Source organism: Ostrea edulis, chromosome 2 (genome assembly GCF_947568905.1).
Source record: "Ostrea edulis chromosome 2, xbOstEdul1.1, whole genome shotgun sequence".
In the NCBI taxonomy this organism is placed as follows: Eukaryota; Metazoa; Mollusca; class Bivalvia; order Ostreida; family Ostreidae; genus Ostrea; species Ostrea edulis.
Window position 1 is genome coordinate 87,144,469 of NC_079165.1, and position 19,030 is coordinate 87,163,498.

The following is a 19,030-nucleotide window of genomic DNA, read 5'->3' on the forward strand; positions in this document are numbered from 1 at the left end:
CTGACGCAGTAATAAATAAAAAACCGAACTACAATTAATAACTGCTTCGAACAGGCCCTTCTTGCTTGTCATGCGCAAATAGAAAATGGATTCATATTTTAAAATTGTTAGGTCTTATAAAAGCTCTGTTAATAACTAACTAACTATATTTATTTCCAATCAAGGGCCCTCAAGGGGCAGCATGAAAATACACACAAATAATGTACATATACACATACAAGTAAAGAAAGAAGTGATTACATAACACATAGTTATATACAAATACAGTGTCATATATTGTTCAAAATAAATTTTCCAGTTATATTTAGAATGGATGGCTCTTCACAACATAGTATGTAAATGAATTTTTGTTCATCATTGAGTTTGGTAAATTTTTGAACTGTTTTTTCTATAGCACCACAAAAAGATTTTCTTTCATAAGCAAACTTTTCACATTTAATCAAAAAATGAATCTCATCACCTAATAAACCGGAGTTGCATTTGTTACATATTCGTTCATTCCTAGTAATACCAGAATATCTACCAACTTCAGTCATTAATTTATTAGCTGATATCAGCTGATATCCGTAACTTAATAGATCTTCTAATATCAAAATTTTTAATTTTATTAAGATAGTTCTCAAAACCAAAGTGCTCCTTAAGCTTAAAATAAGTGCACAGTTTCCCATCAATTAATTTATTTCTATTATTGTACCAGGTTTCAGTGTATTTATGACAGAGTAATTTCTTTACAATTTTCTTTTATCTATACTGACTAAAATCTCTTAACGGATATCCAATTTTAACATATTCTAAAGCTTTTTCTACTAGTGAGTACCATGACAGTTTGTTGTTTAAATGTAAAGATTTACTACATAGATAGTTTAAATTCATTTTGGTTTTCAAGCCTGTACCAATAACAAATGATTGATTTCAAAATATCATGATGTAGAGGAAATCTCCCCAATTCTGATAGTACAGCAAAATTTGTACTTTTCTTATGTACACCAAGAATATATTTAGAATATTTATGATGACGCTTCTCACAGTGAAGTGATTTAAAAAGTTTGTCTGGATCAAATGGTGATGATTTTAATTTATTCCATGAACCTATGTATCCACCCCATATTTCAGAATTATATAATAAAAATTGGTTTTATTGTGTGGTCAAAGAGATGAGTACTTGTTTTAATTCCTGGTGCTAAACATAAAAAGTCTTTTTTCAATTTATAAAATCCTTTGAGGGCTGTGTTATATAGTTCAGATTTAGCGGTACTAAAACTGCCAGATGCAGAAAAAAGGTTAATATGATATACAGGGGCGGATCCAGGAATTGCGGTTGGAGGGGGCGCAAGTTTACGAGGCAGGGTCTGGAGGCCGCCTTTAGACCCACAGTGGGTCCAAGAGGAAACCCTGGGGGAGGGGGGGGGGGAGCTAGGAGGCGAAGCCCCCCGGTAGTTCCTGGATTTCACAGATTTCATAGGGTTTGAAATATGTATCCTAAGTAGTCAATTTTACTATTTTCTTTTATTTTTATTGAGGTGAAATTAATAAAATGACACACATTTTAAGGGTTTTTGGAAAAAGTAAGTTTTTCCAATAAAAGTAATTCAATAAATCAAAAGATTTTGTCATCTATTTCTCCGAGAGTAGAAAAAAAATTATTGCTTCTTTTATCGTTGTAAACATTTTTCTAAACGAGAGACCACGCACGATTTACGTTATTAAATTTGAAAATTGTAAAGGAGTTGGGGTCTGCACCCCCTGAAATCCGCCATTGATATTTACCAATTAAGGCACAACTGCTTACTATTACAAAATATTGCTGATGAATCCTTTCTCCTGAATACTTCATTGCTTTGTAATATATCACGATTGACACGAATTGACACCAGTTCCTCGATCATTGCACAGAGCAATGTATGAACATTATAGATACACATCTAACATAGCAGAGACAATATGGATTTAAAACAACCCATTGATATTCGATGTTTGATGCATTTTTTTGGTTCCTTTTCTAGGAGTATAAAACAAGGCATACATTTTCTGAAAGTATATGTTCACAGGAATTTTCAAATGAAATACCAAAATGCAACTGGGGTATACGTGTAGTAACAAAAGTAGTAAAACTGTTCGTAAAAAGGTATACATCTTATCACTTTTAAAGCAATGAAGAAATAGTCAATAAAATATAAAATTTTATCAATAGATTAAATTAGTATACATCAAGACTATTTACTGTGTTCTTGAAAATACTCCCACCGCAGTCACCAGCATTGTCATGGAAATGGTGACTATTCCGCGTGGTGTGCGTCTACATCGTATACCGGAAGTTTTTTCTTTGTTCTTTCTTTTTTTGAGGGGGTCATAAGTCAAGGGCAAAGTATGTATATATTACCACTTCATATCATAATATACGTACTCCTCTAACTTATATGTATAGATAAACTGAAGAAATAAAAAAAAGCTACAAGAATACATCAAATGATTTAGAGGTCTAAAAAAAAATCAAGTTCACGGTCAAGGTCATAAGTAGGTCCTGTAGTAACTAGTTACTCTTCACAATTTTGTATGATATCTAGTAAGTAGAATATAATGAAATAATAAAAAAAAAAAACCCACGGTTTTTTGTGAACCCCCCCCCCCAACCAACCTTCAGTTGCTATTTGAACTGTAGTTTGTTATTATATTTATGTCCTTTCTATGTATTCAATCATTCTTATGGGTTGTTTTAAATTGTTTTATATGTTATTAGGGTAATTATATCATTACATTAGGCGCTATATATTAATAATAATAATTATGCATTCTAATTCTGACATTATGAATATTTTATGCACATGTATGTGCGCATCGATGTTATTTTATCTTTTCTCTCACAGTTGTAAAGCGCTTTAGAGACCTAATGATGATAGGGCGCTATTTAAATATTTTAATAACAATTACACTTATTACAATATTATTAGTTATATTAAGTAATAATAATAAACTGTCATATTGTATGTTTGGAAGTTACTAGGTGGATGTTTTTAATAATTTCACTCATCTAGTAAATTGAAAAAAAAACCCACTACGACAGAACTAATTTTATCAACTACAGCTGACATCGCAAATATAGACAACAAACATATTAGAGTGTGTATAAAATATCATTTATTATTGCTCAGGATTGTGCAAATAAAAAAAAAAACATCAACAAATTATTTTTGCTGAATGATTAGTGTGAAATACCCTGTATCATTTCATTTTTTCCACAGTAAACTAAAAACAATGATATGTAAGTGTACAATTGACTTTGAAAAACTAACCAGTTAATTAATAAGCTGTGACCTAAATTTTTAACAAGTGAGATAAAGGTTTCCTGCGAACAAAGAGAAAATATCAAATACGAAAAACATGCTTTGCACAAAGAAAGCCTCATGCAATTCAATTTGAAAAAGTGCATCAGGCACAATGAAGATTGAAAATTATGAAAAATGTGAAATAAAGAGTAGTGAAAATAATAAAGTGCAAGAAAATATATAAATCATCAAGGACGGGCCAAATCACAGACATCGGTTTAGACAATTTGACTGCGTTTGGGTTTACAGGACGATATATTGTTTTGTTGACAGAGAGACAATCCCTTTTTCTCATTAAGGCATTGCTCGATGACGAAACAATGGCGGTTAACTTGTGTAACATGCATCGGTTATCAACCATTAATGATCTTCACCTGGAGATGTGTCTGTTGCAGCTAAAACTACGAATAATGGACTAATTCGTTAGGATGTGGCGCCGTTTTTTGGTATTTATCACCATTATTAGTAACCGATGAATAAATTAGGTTACCAAGTCACGTGATATCAAATACTCAAATAAGCGTTATGGTCATTTCAATTTGAATAGATGGTATCACCTATGCAAACAGCTGATATCACGTATTCGAATTGAATTTGTGATATCAATCAATAGTAGAAGTACAACGGGGCCTAAAAGCGGCTGCGTTGGAGATTTGGACGTTCGCCACGATTAACATAGGTAGAGAGTAGTACTTCTCTGCCAATATATTAAAGAAGAAAAACATGTTGATTAGTAAAATAGAAATTAACAAAGAAAAACTGTTTGATTAGTAAAATACACAGTAACGAAGAAAAAAAATGTTTAAAATACCCAATAACAATACATGTATATAATTGTAGTCCCTAACTAATCATGGCTTGAATGTCATCTGGTCAATTTAAAACGTTTAATTGATACGTAAAAGAAACTAGGCTGGTTTAAGAATTCACCCTTACACTCAGTAATTTACTTTTTTGCTACATTCAAGTCAAGAAAGTAAATGTGACTCCAGCAGCGCTTCGTAGATATATCGGTACTGCCAAATTGTCTTCACCATTCCGTACCTATCCTTCAGCATATTTCTGACAAATGAGAATACATTCACTTCTCGATGTTTTTCATACTCCAACAGAAGCGCGTCCACAGCGATGAAAATTCCACTTCTACCATCCTCCTGACTGCAGTGAACTATAACCGGAGCTACAGAGACGCCCTGGCACTTTCGGACAATTTCTCGCATGGAAATAAAGTCGTTGGTGTCTTGAGGCAGGTAGTAGCGATCTTCATCAGGCCACTGTAGATTGTGAACGATGTAAACACCCCTAGAACTGTGATCCAAGACATTTTTAAGTCTCATATAACGAACGGCACATTTTTGGATGAAGATGTCCTCACAATGCGTCAGTTTGAATCTTTCTGTGACTTGCTCCGAGTGGAGAGTTATTTCAGAAGGGAAAATGTCTGTTTTTTGTGATAACTTCACTATAACTCTAGATCCTTCCTGCAATACCATCCGCCAGAATTTCAGGGCAGACTGAGCATCAGTTGGGGTTCTGGCTGCAATATAACCAGGGGTGCCACCTCTTGTTCTGTCTTTAATATAACTTGCATTGATGTAATCATCTGGCCCTTCGGGTTTCAGAATAACCCTGGAATGGTCGTATGACTCCAGACAAAGCTTGTGGGCGGGGACACCAGCCTTCTGACGTGCAATATTAGTTGTTCCTAACACACCTGTAGGTAAGGACTTGAATTCCAGTTCAAGCGACACTGTCTGGGGACGATCATTTTCATAAAAATTTGTCACTTTGTAGTCCTCCAAATTTTCCTGACTTGCTAAAATTTTCCGCTCGTCAAGAAACGAATATGTTTTGCTCCAAAATTTTAAGATATCTTGCTCTCGGTATTCTCCATGCATGGTACTTCCGGTTTCTCGTAAAGAATGCGATTTCTTCCTACTGCGATCGAAATGTGTTCCAGCACTGACACGTTCCTTAAAATCTAGCTGTTTATCCATATTCAGTGAATCAGATACATCCTGCTGCGGTTTGCTTACTCTGATATCATGGGATTTTATACGAGATTTGAAACCCTCTATTTCGTCATCGCTACCTGATGAAATAATGGAGTCGATATATTTCCGAGAATCACCGTAGTTGAAAGACATAGACTTGCTCTTGCTATCGAATTGAATGTCTTTGTAATCCTTCATAGATTCTGCTTTCCGTTGTAAAGCGCGTTTTCTTCTGAGCTGCTTCTTATTATCATTATCAGTACAGATGATTTTTTTCGAGTTTCTCTCACTTTTACCGTTGTTTTCAGTTACATCCACGTCTGAATTCTTGTTCGCTTGTTTACGTCTCTGGTCGTTCTTGGGTTTTCTTCTGATCTCCGACATTGCAGAGGACGCAAGTATTTTTCGTTTACGCCTTAATTGAGTTTCTCTAGCTGTGCCCCTTTCAGCAGAAGTTTGAGTACCGATATCCATTGCATTGGCATTGACGGAATCCATATCGCTCGAATAAATGTTGCGTTTGGGATCTGTTCTAAATTCCGATCGTGGTTTGGAATACAGTTTCCGATGCTGATGCGATAATTCGTCAATGCTTTTCATCATCTCATCGAAATCTTCTTCCACAATAGGACTACATGCACGCCGTTTTAACTCCTCAAAATTACTGCCTGTGGCACTTCTGTGCAAACGATGGCGTTTCGGTTTCGGTGGAGCTTTCTTTTTTGTCTCATTTGGAAGAGTTTTAGCTCTATGTACAGACGGTCTTCTAGAAATTTTCTTCTCATTCCGATCATTCGGCACCTTACGCATGCGTGAAGAATTTGAATTTGCATTGGGATAGTCATCATTTTTACAATAAAGGGTATTTTTCTGAAACATGTCGGTATCAGACAACGATTTCTTTATACCCCTCCTGGATTTAGAACGACTGTGCTGATTTTCCAATAGTGAAGAACCGGTATTTGATTGAAAAGATGATGAACGCTGGACGGTTTCAGTATCACATGGTTCGTCTAACAGTGATGTGTTTCCAAGCAATGATCCATTAATCGAATCTAAACTTCGCCGAAAACTCGTGGAGAGCATAAAGTTGGACCTGTTAGATCCCCCGAGATTCACCGCCTTCTCCCAGTCATACGCTGTCTCGTTACCATCGTAATCCGACCCGGTATTGCTTTTCTCTTTGGATCGTTTCATAACAATACAAATGGTAGCAGTAGCAGGGATAAGGAGAATAACAAAGATAACTCCTATCACGACACCCACAATTCCCGATTCCTCTTTGTTCACGGTGTCTCTTACAGTATGTTTTTGCAAAGCAATGGTGAAAGAATCTGGATATTTTACATAACTCGACCGAAGAATATTTTCGAAATATATCACTATTTCTAGATAGAATATGTAGGTGTGATTCAACTGGAGTACTGTATTATGGACCCCATGTGTAGTGGTGTTGTCTCCCAGACTGTAAGTAACACTCCGTGTAATGTCGTCTCTGTTTAGCATAAGCATTACAGTTCCAGATAGACCCGCTTCTTCATTGAGAAGTTTAGCGTCTAAACTACTCACATCGCGAACATAGATTCTAACTAAGTAAAAGTGTTTTTCTGTCAGAATACTTGGATTCAAAGTAAGTGTCAGTTGTTGATTTTTATAAGACATCCTGGGTACTGATGGTTTTGGTGGTGTTGCTGGAAATGTAAAAGACGATCCGTTAAGACTCGGACCGTAGCCTACACCAGACCTCCCCATAATTCTGAAATGGTAGTATTCTCCCGGCGCCAGTCCAGATATTTTTACCTCAATCATGGCAGAATGGACGCCATAAAAAAAGGACTTCTCATAGGAATCTCCTCTCTGACGATACGACACCTGGTATTCATGTACGACGACATTTTGAACAATGTAAGGTATGATAATTTCAAAGCATATAACATCATTTCAAATATTACATCATCATTATAATTAACTATTACTTTACCTTGTATCCTTGGATAACCCCTTTGGTAAAATTTGGAGATTTCCATCGTATTCCTATTGTCGTTTCGTTTTGAGAAGTGACAGTAAACTCCGTGGGTCTGTCTGGAGTATCTTCTAGAGTCATTACAGCCCTAACTGTGCTGAAACCTCCCCATCCTGCACTTGTTCTAGCTTGCACCTGTCGTGTGTATTTGTATACTGTTCAGATGTATTTCTATATCACCATTGTGAATTCCAAGTAGATCTCAACATATTTCTTAAAAATGATACTCTGCTTGTAAACATCCAACGAAATGTGAAAGAATGAACGTGTAAAACTCCTACCTTGATGTTGTACTTTGTGTAAGATGACAGATTTTTTATTGTCACTGATGTGACGTCACTCTCCATGTCTCTCTTGAGTGACGTCATCGCCACTTCAATCATCAACCTGTACTTTGTAATAATGCCATTCGTTTCCATAGGAGGTGTGAATATCACCAGGATTGCTTTATGTAGTGGAGATAGCTTTATTATTGTTGGAGGACCTGGAACTATGTACAATAAAAGATAAACATCTGATAAGCTTTGTAGAATCTTCTAGCATAGGAAAAAGAATGGATTTGCTTCTGCAATAGTTTCAAGACATAATCTGGTTTTGATGTAATCTCAATTTAACTTACTATCCTCTACAGTTTGGAATATTACTGGAGAACTTGAGGGTCCGGGTCCAATGTCGTTCTCAATTGTTATAACAACTGAATAATTTGTGAATGGTTTAAGTGTATCGACTTGAAGCACTTCGTTCTCCGTTTGAACTCTAATCACGTTCTCACTCGTCCTTAGTACGCATGTGTAGCTAATTATATCACTTCCGTGATAATCACACATTGGTGTTGTCCAGCTCACTTGGACAGAACTCGATGTTAAAGAAGAAATAGTGACATCTTTTACAGACCTAAACGGGACTAAAGCATAAAATGGAATAAAATATGCAATATTAAAACAGTGAATCGAAGCAAAGTCAATTCAATTTTATAGTTTTGAAATATTTTACCATGTTTCGGTGTGGTATAGTCCAGAGTTTGGGATGGCGTGTGAGCATTGGGAGCGTGCTGATGATACTCAATCCGGATTCTATATATCCGCCAGTCATTCCAGTGCCTGATCCGGAATTCTCTAACGTCTCTGTCATATACAAGCAAAGGTGTCAGATTATAGATGTTTTGCACACTCGGTGCCGCCATATTTAATTACCTAATTATATATGCGTGTCAAAGGTCATAGGGGGAAAAAACGAGGCAGCCTTTTGACAAATCAACGATGTATTGCTTTTCCCCCAAAGTTTATAATGATTTATCCCTTATATTATGATACAATTTGTTTACATAATAGGTAAAAAGGACCAAAAGTTTACTTTAGCATACCTTTTATGGAAAAGTTCCTTTCTAGAATTTCTAAGAGAAACTATTTATTGGCACTAATGTTGCTTTTCATACCCATGTTTGAAGATTCCATTTCATAATAAAACAATAATTTTTACACTTAAAAATCTTAATTCTGAATTGCACAAAAATGTAAAATTTCGATAATACCCCTCTACCAACTACTGGACCCATTGTATTGTGATGTTTTTAGGGGGAGGGGGTATTTAATTAATATTAATGGTAATTTTACAAAGAGAATATATTATAATGCATTACAACAAATCACGTCAGTATTATCCAGGCACGTCGTACATGTAGCATCCCTTTTCAAGGGAGTGGGGGGGGGGGGGGGGGGGGGGGGGTTTACAAAATATAAATATTGACAACTACTACGATCTATACAGATAATATTTTTTAAAAGAAAATTTTACAAAAAAAAAAGGGGGCGAGATTATACGCACGACGACCGACGACAAATTTTGAAAAACACTTGAAGTCTACATAGTTAGTGAAAGTCAGGAATAATTCAGGGCTTTTCCAACCCCCTTCTCTCCTTACACTCGCAAATACACCCCCATCTCCTTACAATAATACAAACCCTCCTTTCTTAGAATCGTCTATTAACCCCCCCCCCTCCTTTTCCTTACACTCGTCATATACACCCCTTTCTCTTTACACTCGTAAAGAGAAGGCGGTAGTTTAAATCAGACTGCTGAAAATGGATTGACTAACAGTTGGGTATTGGGTGGTGACCCACCACCTAAATTGCCTGGTTTATAATTAGTACATGTATCCTTATTATTTGCAATAAAGTGTCTAGCTTTAATATATAGAGGCCTACATATGTTATTACATAGAGAAGTGAATTTTGAACTGGTCATTTGTCAAAGTTAGAGATAAATTAAATAATTGTGTAGATATCTCGTTTGATTTTTTTTTAATTGTCAGAAGCTTATAAGATTTAAAATCATACAAATTAAATATATCTCCAACTCTGTCTCACGGGCAAGTAGAAGAAATTTATAATTGGGAAAAGAATATCGTGCGGCCGAATAGGAGCTCTAATTATAATTATTGGCACGACAGTCATGCTGATAGACACTTAAAAAACAAAACTCTTAAAACTTGTTTCAATCCAAACTTCAAAATCCTTAATTGTGTGAGGGGTGACTTAATTCATAGATTCAAACTTAATTACTACTCAGTACTGCATACCACAAAAGAGAGAGAGAAAGGGGAGAGGGTAAGCCGATAAATCTTAACAATCAAACGACTTTGTCATTTTAAAACAAAAAAGACACATTGTCAATAAACTTATTGAACTGTTATCACTTCTCTATACAATGTACTACTTCACTGGGTTAATTTTAGAGAGCTATTTAATTCGATAGAAAACATCGCAAGTGAAAGTAGCGAGCGCGAGCAGACATAAACAACCTATACTTCACCAGCTCAAATTAAACAAATGTGAATGAAACATTCAAATCTGCAACTCTTAGTGGTAACTTTAAATTGTATTTTTTACGAATGTTATATTTTTATCATCTTACATGCTTAAACAAACTATGTCTCACCAGTAAAATGTTGGTGAGAAGCCGTCGTCGTTCGCTGTTTCACATTGACAAAGGACCCGGATGTATGATTTTTTCCCCTATGACCTTTTGACCTAGCATGACGTTAGAGTGTGCAAAACATCTATGCGTCTTACATTTGTATGATCTCTACCCGTATTACACGCGAGATTCTAATACTGTGTGTACTAGTATGTAGAAGTGGTACTTGCAGTGTTAATGGATAAATATTCCAGTCTATGATACGGTTCACGTAACAATGTCCGGCACCGACCATCCCAAAGTATAGCGACCCGGACCTCATCAGATAGGTGTATCTCTCCTCCAGTCGCCAGGTTATTCTCAGCGTACCGGCATCTAAAGTCACGGACAGGTCACTTATCATCTCATCTGAAATTTAAATTAAAAATCGCTGAGTTCTAAAGAAAAATAAACACAACAATGTATGAACGAAATTTCAACTGCAGTTATACCTAACTCTTTATTAGACAGTTCATTATCATCTGCTGTTACTGTGGTATGTCTTGTAGACGTCGCTTGTGTTGTTGGTGTCGTCTCTGCAATAGTAGATGTTGCTGTCATCTCCGAAATTGTTGTCGTCGTCGTCTCAGCAGTCGTTGTTGTCGCTGTATATGTTGTCGTGTCAGATGTCGTTGTTGTAGATACTGTTGTCTCCTCAATTGGTGATGTGGTACTAGAAGGCCAAGTTTGTACTGTGCTTGTTTCAGTCCATGTTGTCTCTGTGAACAAAAGTTCAATAAAGTTGAGGTGTTTAGCATTACTAAACAGAACGTATTGAGGTGTTTAGCATTACTAAACAGAACTACTCAACCCCATACTGTATACCTGCAGATGTTGATGGTACGAGAGATGATACACTTCCGTACTGTATACCTGCAGATGTTGATGACACGAGAGATGATACACTTCCGTCGTACTGTATACCTGCAGATGTTGATGACACGAGAGATGATACACTTCCGTCGGGAGAAGTTGTCAACGTTGACTCTGTTTGATCTGAAAAATTATAAGAACTCAACTCAAGTAAGGAATTGCGGACTCACTGCCGAATTCTTTTAAGATACACAATAGTGTACTGACTTCTACACTGAATATTGACTGCGTTGGAGGCGGGACCGAGTGTGAATTCTGCTAATAATTCATCGTATTCAGATACCCTGATGTTGATGCGGAACCGGTATTCACCAGTACGTAAACCGCTTATGTTAGCAACAAACAGTCTGAGAAAGTCACTGTGCTGGATCAGTTCATCATTTCTTGACCACTCTCCTTTGTTGACTTCCTGGGAGTCTATCCTGAAACAAGCCTGACATTTTATTCAAAGTCACCTCCTACTTAGAGTTTTAGTACCAAGCGTCTTCGACATTAATTTGTAACACAGGAAATAGCTGTTTGATCGAAAACACCGATAATATGTTGTAATAAATATTCTAGGTGCATATTATATCTTTACAACACTGTAAGTCACACTTACTGATATGAATGAACATTGATCCTGGAATCCAGATCAGTGTAATTTCCGGGTATCCAGGTAACCACTGTTGTACCACATTCCTCCCCATTGTAAACTACCGGTGGTAGTGAAAGGGTTGGCAAGGCTGCAATACAATGTGGCAACAATTGTGTTTCTCTATAATATTTACAATATGACAATTGAGTTTCTCTATAATGTTCACAATATGACAATGTGTTTCTCTATAATATTCACAATATGGCAATGTGTTTTTCTATGATATTCAAAATATGACACTGTGTTTCTCTATGATATTCACAATATGACAATGTGTTTCTCTATAATATTCACAATATGACAATTGTGTTTCTCTATAATATTTACAATATGACAATTGAGTTTCTCTATAATATTCACAATATGACAATGTGTTTCTCTATAATATTCACAATATGACAATGTGTTTCTATATAATATTTACAATATGACAATGTGTTTCTCTATGATATTCACAATATGACAATGTGTTTCTCTATAATATTCAAAATATGACAATGTGTTTCTCTATAATATTCACAATATGACAATGTGTTTCTCTATGATATTCACAATATGGCAATGTGTTTTTCTATGATATTCAAAATATGACAACATGTTTCTCTATGATATTCACAATATGACAATGTGGTTTTCTATGATATACAAAATATGACAATGTGTTTCTCTATAATATTTACAATATGACAATGTGTTTCTCTATAATATTTACAATATTACAATGTGTTTCTCTATAATATTCACAATATGACAACTGTGTTTCTCTATAATATTCACAATATGACAATGTGTTTCTCTATGATATTCACAATATAACAATGTGTTTCTCTATGATATTCACAATATGACAATGTGGTTTTCTATGATATACAAAATATGACAATGTGTTTCTCTATAATATTCACAATATGACAATTGTGTTTCTCTATAATATTTACAATATGACAATGTGTTTCTCTATGATATTCACAATATGACAATTGAGTTTCTCTATAATATTCACAATATGACAATGTGGTTTTCTATGATATACAAAATATGACAATGTGTTTCTCTATAATATTCACAATATGACAATTGTGTTTCTCTATAATATTTACAATATGACAATGTGTTTCTCTATGATATTCAAAATATGACAATGTGTTTCTCTATGATATTCACAATATGACAATGTGTTTCTCTATGATATTCACAATATGACAATGTGTTTCTCTATGATATTCACAATATGACAATGTGTTTCTCTATAATATTCAAAATATGACAATGTGTTTCTCTATAATATTCACAATATGACAATGTGTTTCTCTATGATATTCACAATATGGCAATGTGTTTTTCTATGATATTCAAAATATGACAACGTGTTTCTCTATGATATTCACAATATGACAATGTGGTTTTCTATGATATACAAAATATGACAATGTGTTTCTCTATAATATTTACAATATGACAATGTGTTTCTCTATAATATTTACAATATTACAATGTGTTTCTCTATAATATTCACAATATGACAACTGTGTTTCTCTATAATATTCACAATATGACAATGTGTTTCTCTATGATATTCACAATATAACAATGTGTTTCTCTATGATATTCACAATATGACAATGTGGTTTTCTATGATATACAAAATATGACAATGTGTTTCTCTATAATATTCACAATATGACAATTGTGTTTCTCTATAATATTTACAATATGACAATGTGTTTCTCTATGATATTCACAATATGACAATTGAGTTTCTCTATAATATTCACAATATGACAATGTGGTTTTCTATGATATACAAAATATGACAATGTGTTTCTCTATAATATTCACAATATGACAATTGTGTTTCTCTATAATATTTACAATATGACAATGTGTTTCTCTATGATATTCAAAATATGACAATGTGTTTCTCTATGATATTCACAATATGACAATGTGTTTCTCTATAATATTCACAATATGACAATGTGTTTCTCTATATTCCCCGGTCACGGTAGCTCGTACCCGGGAGGTTGTGATATCGACTCCCTCCCCCTTCGTGTCATAGCCTCGCCAAACTTTAGACGTTAACATAGGCAATGATTGCTGAGCAAAACGCTCGATCAGCATTTATAAGGGAAAATCACTGGTCTTTAGGATATGACGTAAGAAACGGAGGTCCCGTGTCGCTGCAGGCGTTAGCACGATAAAGAACCCTCACTGCTACGGCCCTGAGCGCTAAGCAGAAGTCTAAATTCATTGTACTTCACCTACAGCAGGTGTCAATAGCATTATCAATTGTCTTTAAGATGTTTCAGAACAAAAGATGTTCGTAAATAGTGCTTTGGCACCTGCTCCGCGGACTGTAGATATTCCGTTGAATGCAAATAAAATAGTACCTATTGCCATTTACTGGTTAGCGTCCACTGCTGAATATCAAACAACTGGAAATATTTGGTGTCGCTAAACCTACTGTTCATGATTGTGTACATCAAATACATACGTAAGTAAATTTACTGTGCGTTCACACGACAAAAAATACACACAGGAGCAGAAAATTGCTACAACATATGAGCAAAAGTTAATTTGCACCTACCCCTGACTAGGTGCAAATTTACTTAGGTATGCAGGATTTGCATATAAGTAAATCAGTTCATATGACAAGAATTGCACACCTAAGTAAATTTACACATATGCAAAAAATACTTATGTATGCAAATCGTGTTGTATAAATGGGGTATACGTAGTGTAAACGGAGACAATATGTTGGCTTGCGACGGTGGTGGGTGTATGACAGTGTTTTATGCTTACTTACCGATGTCGCAAGAAAGTCCGGTGAAACCGTAGTTACAGCCGTATCTACACGCGCCATTGGAAGAATCACACGTGGTGTTACCGACACAGTTACAAGAAGCGGAGCAGTTATCCCCGTACAGCCCCTTCGGACAGTCTGAAACAAACGGACACCCGGAATGTATTAAAGCTGACAAGGCATCGCCTTTATACCATTATCTGGCTGTTCCAGTTATTGTGACATCCATAAAAACAGAAATTATTAATAAGTCATTGTTATCATTACCTGGGCAGTCCGCGGAATAGAACGCGGAGGGGGGACCCGGAGTGAAAGAATCGACTATGCTGTTGTTGATGGCGAGATAGACATCAACTCGGAACCTCTGACGGGGACTTCCCTCAGGAATACTAAAGGTTTCTTCAAATAACCCGCCTTCATAGTAGTGATTGTAGCGAGAAAACGCCTCCCATTTGTCTGGATCCGCTTCTGTGTTTTTCTGCAACCTACGAGACAAAATAGTGTATACAATCGTGATCTTACATACATTGTATCTATTTCATTATAGGTTTTATTATCTTTATCGAAGAGTTACTTGTAATGGGAAATCCTTGAGTCCCCGGTGTCTTTTCCATGTGTCCAACCGCGCCAACTGACTAACAAAACTCCACAGGTGTACCTCATCACCACAGGGGGTGTGGACAGTTTAGGGAGTTCTGAAAAAGATATTTTCCTTGTGTCGCAAACTTTCTACACTTATACATTCTGTATCGTGACGCCAGTTACTTACATTTGGTTGTTCACTTATCTATACGTTCTGTTATATTTTGTTTACCTGCTTACATACTTTTAACTTTCATGTCCGTCGGTTTGGGACATTAAAAGGAGGGGATCATAACCCCCTTGGCTCGCAAAAGATAGTTTCCCTGACATTTGAAATAGAGTAGGCTCACTGGTAGCCATCAGGAAAATTCCAAAACTCGATACCGAACAGATTTGATTTAGTTAACCGCCGTAAAATGGCTGAAATTTGCCCAAAAAAAACGGCGTAAAAACAAAAACAATCAACCAATCTATGCATTCTGTATACGCTAGTTACTTACATCCAAATGAAATCTTATCTACCCAGATTGCATTAGCACATTGATACATGTAGAAGGTTCGCTTTAAATGTAACCGGGAGATCGTGAGTTCGAGCCCCTCTCGTGTCATGACCGTAAAAAACCTGAGACGTAAAGATGGATAGTGATTGCTCCATCGCCAAACGCTCGACATCTAGAAGTGAGAATCATGGGTCTCTCGGATATGCCCTTAAAACGGATGTCTTTTGTACGACTGGTGTTGGCACGTTCAAGAACCCCCAATGCTACGGCCCTGTACATGTATGTCTAAATTTGAGGTACTTCACCCACATGACCTACCCCTAGTGACGTCTCAATATGAGTGAAAAATTTTCGACGGGACACAAAACAACCAACCAACTTACCTATACATTCTGTATCACGCCAGTTTTCCAAAAGAAAAAAAGAAAAGAAATTATTTCAAATAACACGCGCAAATACATTTAAGACGTCGCGCACGGTACTGGTGTTACTTTCATACGTGCATTAGAAAATGTTTCCGCTATGTTTACACAGTTGTATATTTTGTGGATTATTAAAGTCTTATACATCAATGGCAAGGAAAATATATAAATAATGATAATAGCTTATATAAAATATAATTTACACGCATTTCATTAGCAATAAATACACGCAGATGTCGTCATTTTTCGTTGTCCCGCGTTACATGAAATACGCATACGCTTTATCCACAGATTAATAAAATGATTGATTTTGTCCCAAATAACGTAAGAATTGGTGTATGATTGTGACGTCCTTATCTAAAAACCATAAACCAATTACTTTAAACATTTAGTTCATAGAATTGATATAGCGACCTTAAAAATGGCAAATACAGTGCCTGTCAGTGGTGTCCCGTGTTTGTAGATAGACTGCAAATGCAAATCATCATGACCAGTAGCACGCCTAATACAGGGGGAAGTTGACTATCCTTGTTACATTTATAATGACATGTATCGTAGAGCACAATGTATACCAGTATTATAAAATTCTGAGTATATCCATGAAGTAGATTGATTTTATCGGTGTCCAGTGAAATGTCCTTATTCTACAAATACCGAGCTTTTTAAACAATTCTACCATTTTATGTCTTATTTCTAAGCATTATCCCAACGCGAATATTTTAATGAATATAACTTACAGAAAGAACATAAAATTTACTATATAGAATATACAACATTTCATTTTATCCCGCGTCCATTTAGGAAAAGGAAAAGATACTTACTGTCCAAATAAATGTCCCATGTGATTTTGTCGCGCAATGACGCGACGTCAATATACACAACCTACGTCTAGCTAAAACGTAAAATGTTGCTTTTATTATTTTTGAATGATCTAAATTAAAATGATTTTTAAAAATAGTATACAAGGTATTTAAGCTATAGCATGTGTATCTCATAGATATGTTTTGCTCTAGATCTGGTACATATACTTTAATTGACTTTATCAAATGACAATTGTACAGACTACATTTTGTTGCATGTACTACTGTATGTCATCGTCGCAAACCACGGGTTATTGTTTCATTCTATTTCACAAACGTTTGTGAAATAGAATGAAACAATAACCCGTGGTTTGCGACGATGTACTGTATGTATGCATATAAAAATTCAGCATTGAACAGATACACTTACGGTGTGTAAAAAGTTGCAATATTATACAAATCTTGATTTATATACGAAACTCTTTAATCATATTCGATAATCTTGTTATTCATATTTAATTTTAATTATATTCGATAATCTTAATATTTATATGCGAAAATTTTGATTTATATTCGATAATCTTGTTATTTATTTACATTTGGTAACCTTGTTATTTATATTCGATAATTATATAAATCTCGATTTATATTCCATAATATTTGATTCGTATTTGATAATGTTGATGTACACATGCTAGATGTACGCATGGATTTAGTCATTATTGATTGTAGGTGAAATGCATAATTTCAAAAATTGATAAAAGAATTAGTTTCATTGACCATGACCTGACCTCGGATGTCTTAAATTTAACTAGAGGAGCTACTCTGCTAAAATTAAACTTTAATAAATATACAGCACTACCAGCCGTGAGACATTTGGCCTGAATTGAATAGTTGACCTTGCCCTAATATGCTGAATAAACCCAGTAGCTATGTCGAAGCTTGGGTGGCTGCCCTGTAACCCCCCATAGGCTGCTTAGCTAGCTGGATTAACAAGAGTGATACAAATTTGAATATTTATTAATCGTAATCAGAAACAGGGTGCAAATTGACATATATGGCGGAAAGGGTCGCGTGCAATTTTTTGTGGGGAACTGGGGAGGCGGCCAGTTTGACTACCAACGTAGGGGTAACACAGGGGGCCCTATGTGGACATAGGTGCCTGGACCTGAACGGGTGGTCACGTTCTAAGGGGGAAGAGATCTCTGCGCATCTCAGCTGTCTCCTGCGTGCTACCTGGTTTAAAGAGCAAGTACAGAGCAAACTGTGGACCCTCCTACAGTTTCCAACATGCACCAGCCTGTAGCATTCCCTAGGAGGTGGATGTGAGCACAGGCACCAGAACGGTGGATATATATAGCGTGTTAGATCTTATGTACCCCCCCCCCCCCTTTCCAATGAATGAAAGATATATACATAAGTCACATATTAAATGAATTGAATGTCAAAATCTTGTTAGAGTATCAGTGACGTGTTGAACAACCTCACTGTTGTATTTAGGACCCAGGTGATCTCTGGCGGGTGTGAGCGATTGCCCCTGGAATATTTCGCCCACATGCGTTGGTACTCCAGAAGAGTAGAGGAAGCCTCTCTCTCTCTCTCTCTCTCTCTCTCTCTCTCGTAGAGTAAAATAAAAAAAATTCGCATATGAATATCAAGATTTCTCACATATAAATCAAAATTTCCGTCCGCATATAGATATAAAGATTTCTCACATATAAATCAAAATTTCCGTCCGCATATAGATATCAAGATTATCGAATACAAATCAAGATTTCCGCATATGAATAACAATATCATTAGATCAAAAGTTCAACATCTGACAAAAAAATCTAAAGTCACACGGTTTTCACGAGACCACCCCTTCAAAACTAAATATGATATATATTGAAACTAACCGATTCGCAAGTAAAACATACGAGTATAAATAACACTCTGTATACCTTTTCTACTGTTTATTCAGAAATGAAAGTGAACATTAAAACGTTAAAATGTAATATTATTTGGAAGTTTTTAACTCTCACTTCAACTCACCGTGGTTATTATTATTATTCATTTATAAAGCGCAAAACTACATATACTTTCTATGCGCTGGTTGTTGTTTTTTTCCCCACTAGA

At 35.6% G+C, this 19,030-nt stretch overlaps 2 protein-coding genes across 2 annotated transcripts; both read right to left on the reverse strand.

Annotated features, from left to right (window-relative positions):
• Positions 1–3,117: 3,117 nt before the first annotated feature.
• LOC125682208 (uncharacterized) lies at positions 3,118–8,542 on the reverse strand. Its single transcript, XM_048922652.2, has 5 exons — positions 8,334–8,542; positions 7,960–8,244; positions 7,622–7,830; positions 7,299–7,475; positions 3,118–7,189 (listed from the first exon to the last, which is right to left on the reverse strand). Exons 1-5 carry the CDS (start codon positions 8,521–8,523, stop codon positions 4,292–4,294), a joined length of 3,759 nt encoding a protein of 1,252 aa, XP_048778609.2. The 5' UTR covers positions 8,524–8,542; the 3' UTR covers positions 3,118–4,291.
• A 1,902-nt stretch (positions 8,543–10,444) lies between these two features.
• On the reverse strand, positions 10,445–16,081 carry LOC125682029 (uncharacterized). Its single transcript, XM_056153510.1, has 7 exons — positions 16,074–16,081; positions 14,876–15,093; positions 14,612–14,746; positions 11,770–11,893; positions 11,121–11,590; positions 10,748–11,014; positions 10,445–10,664 (listed from the first exon to the last, which is right to left on the reverse strand). The coding sequence occupies exons 1-5, from the start codon at positions 16,079–16,081 to the stop codon at positions 11,335–11,337; spliced, it is 741 nt and encodes a 246-aa protein (XP_056009485.1). The 3' UTR covers positions 10,445–10,664; positions 10,748–11,014; positions 11,121–11,334.
• Between the last annotated feature and the right edge of the window lie 2,949 nt (positions 16,082–19,030).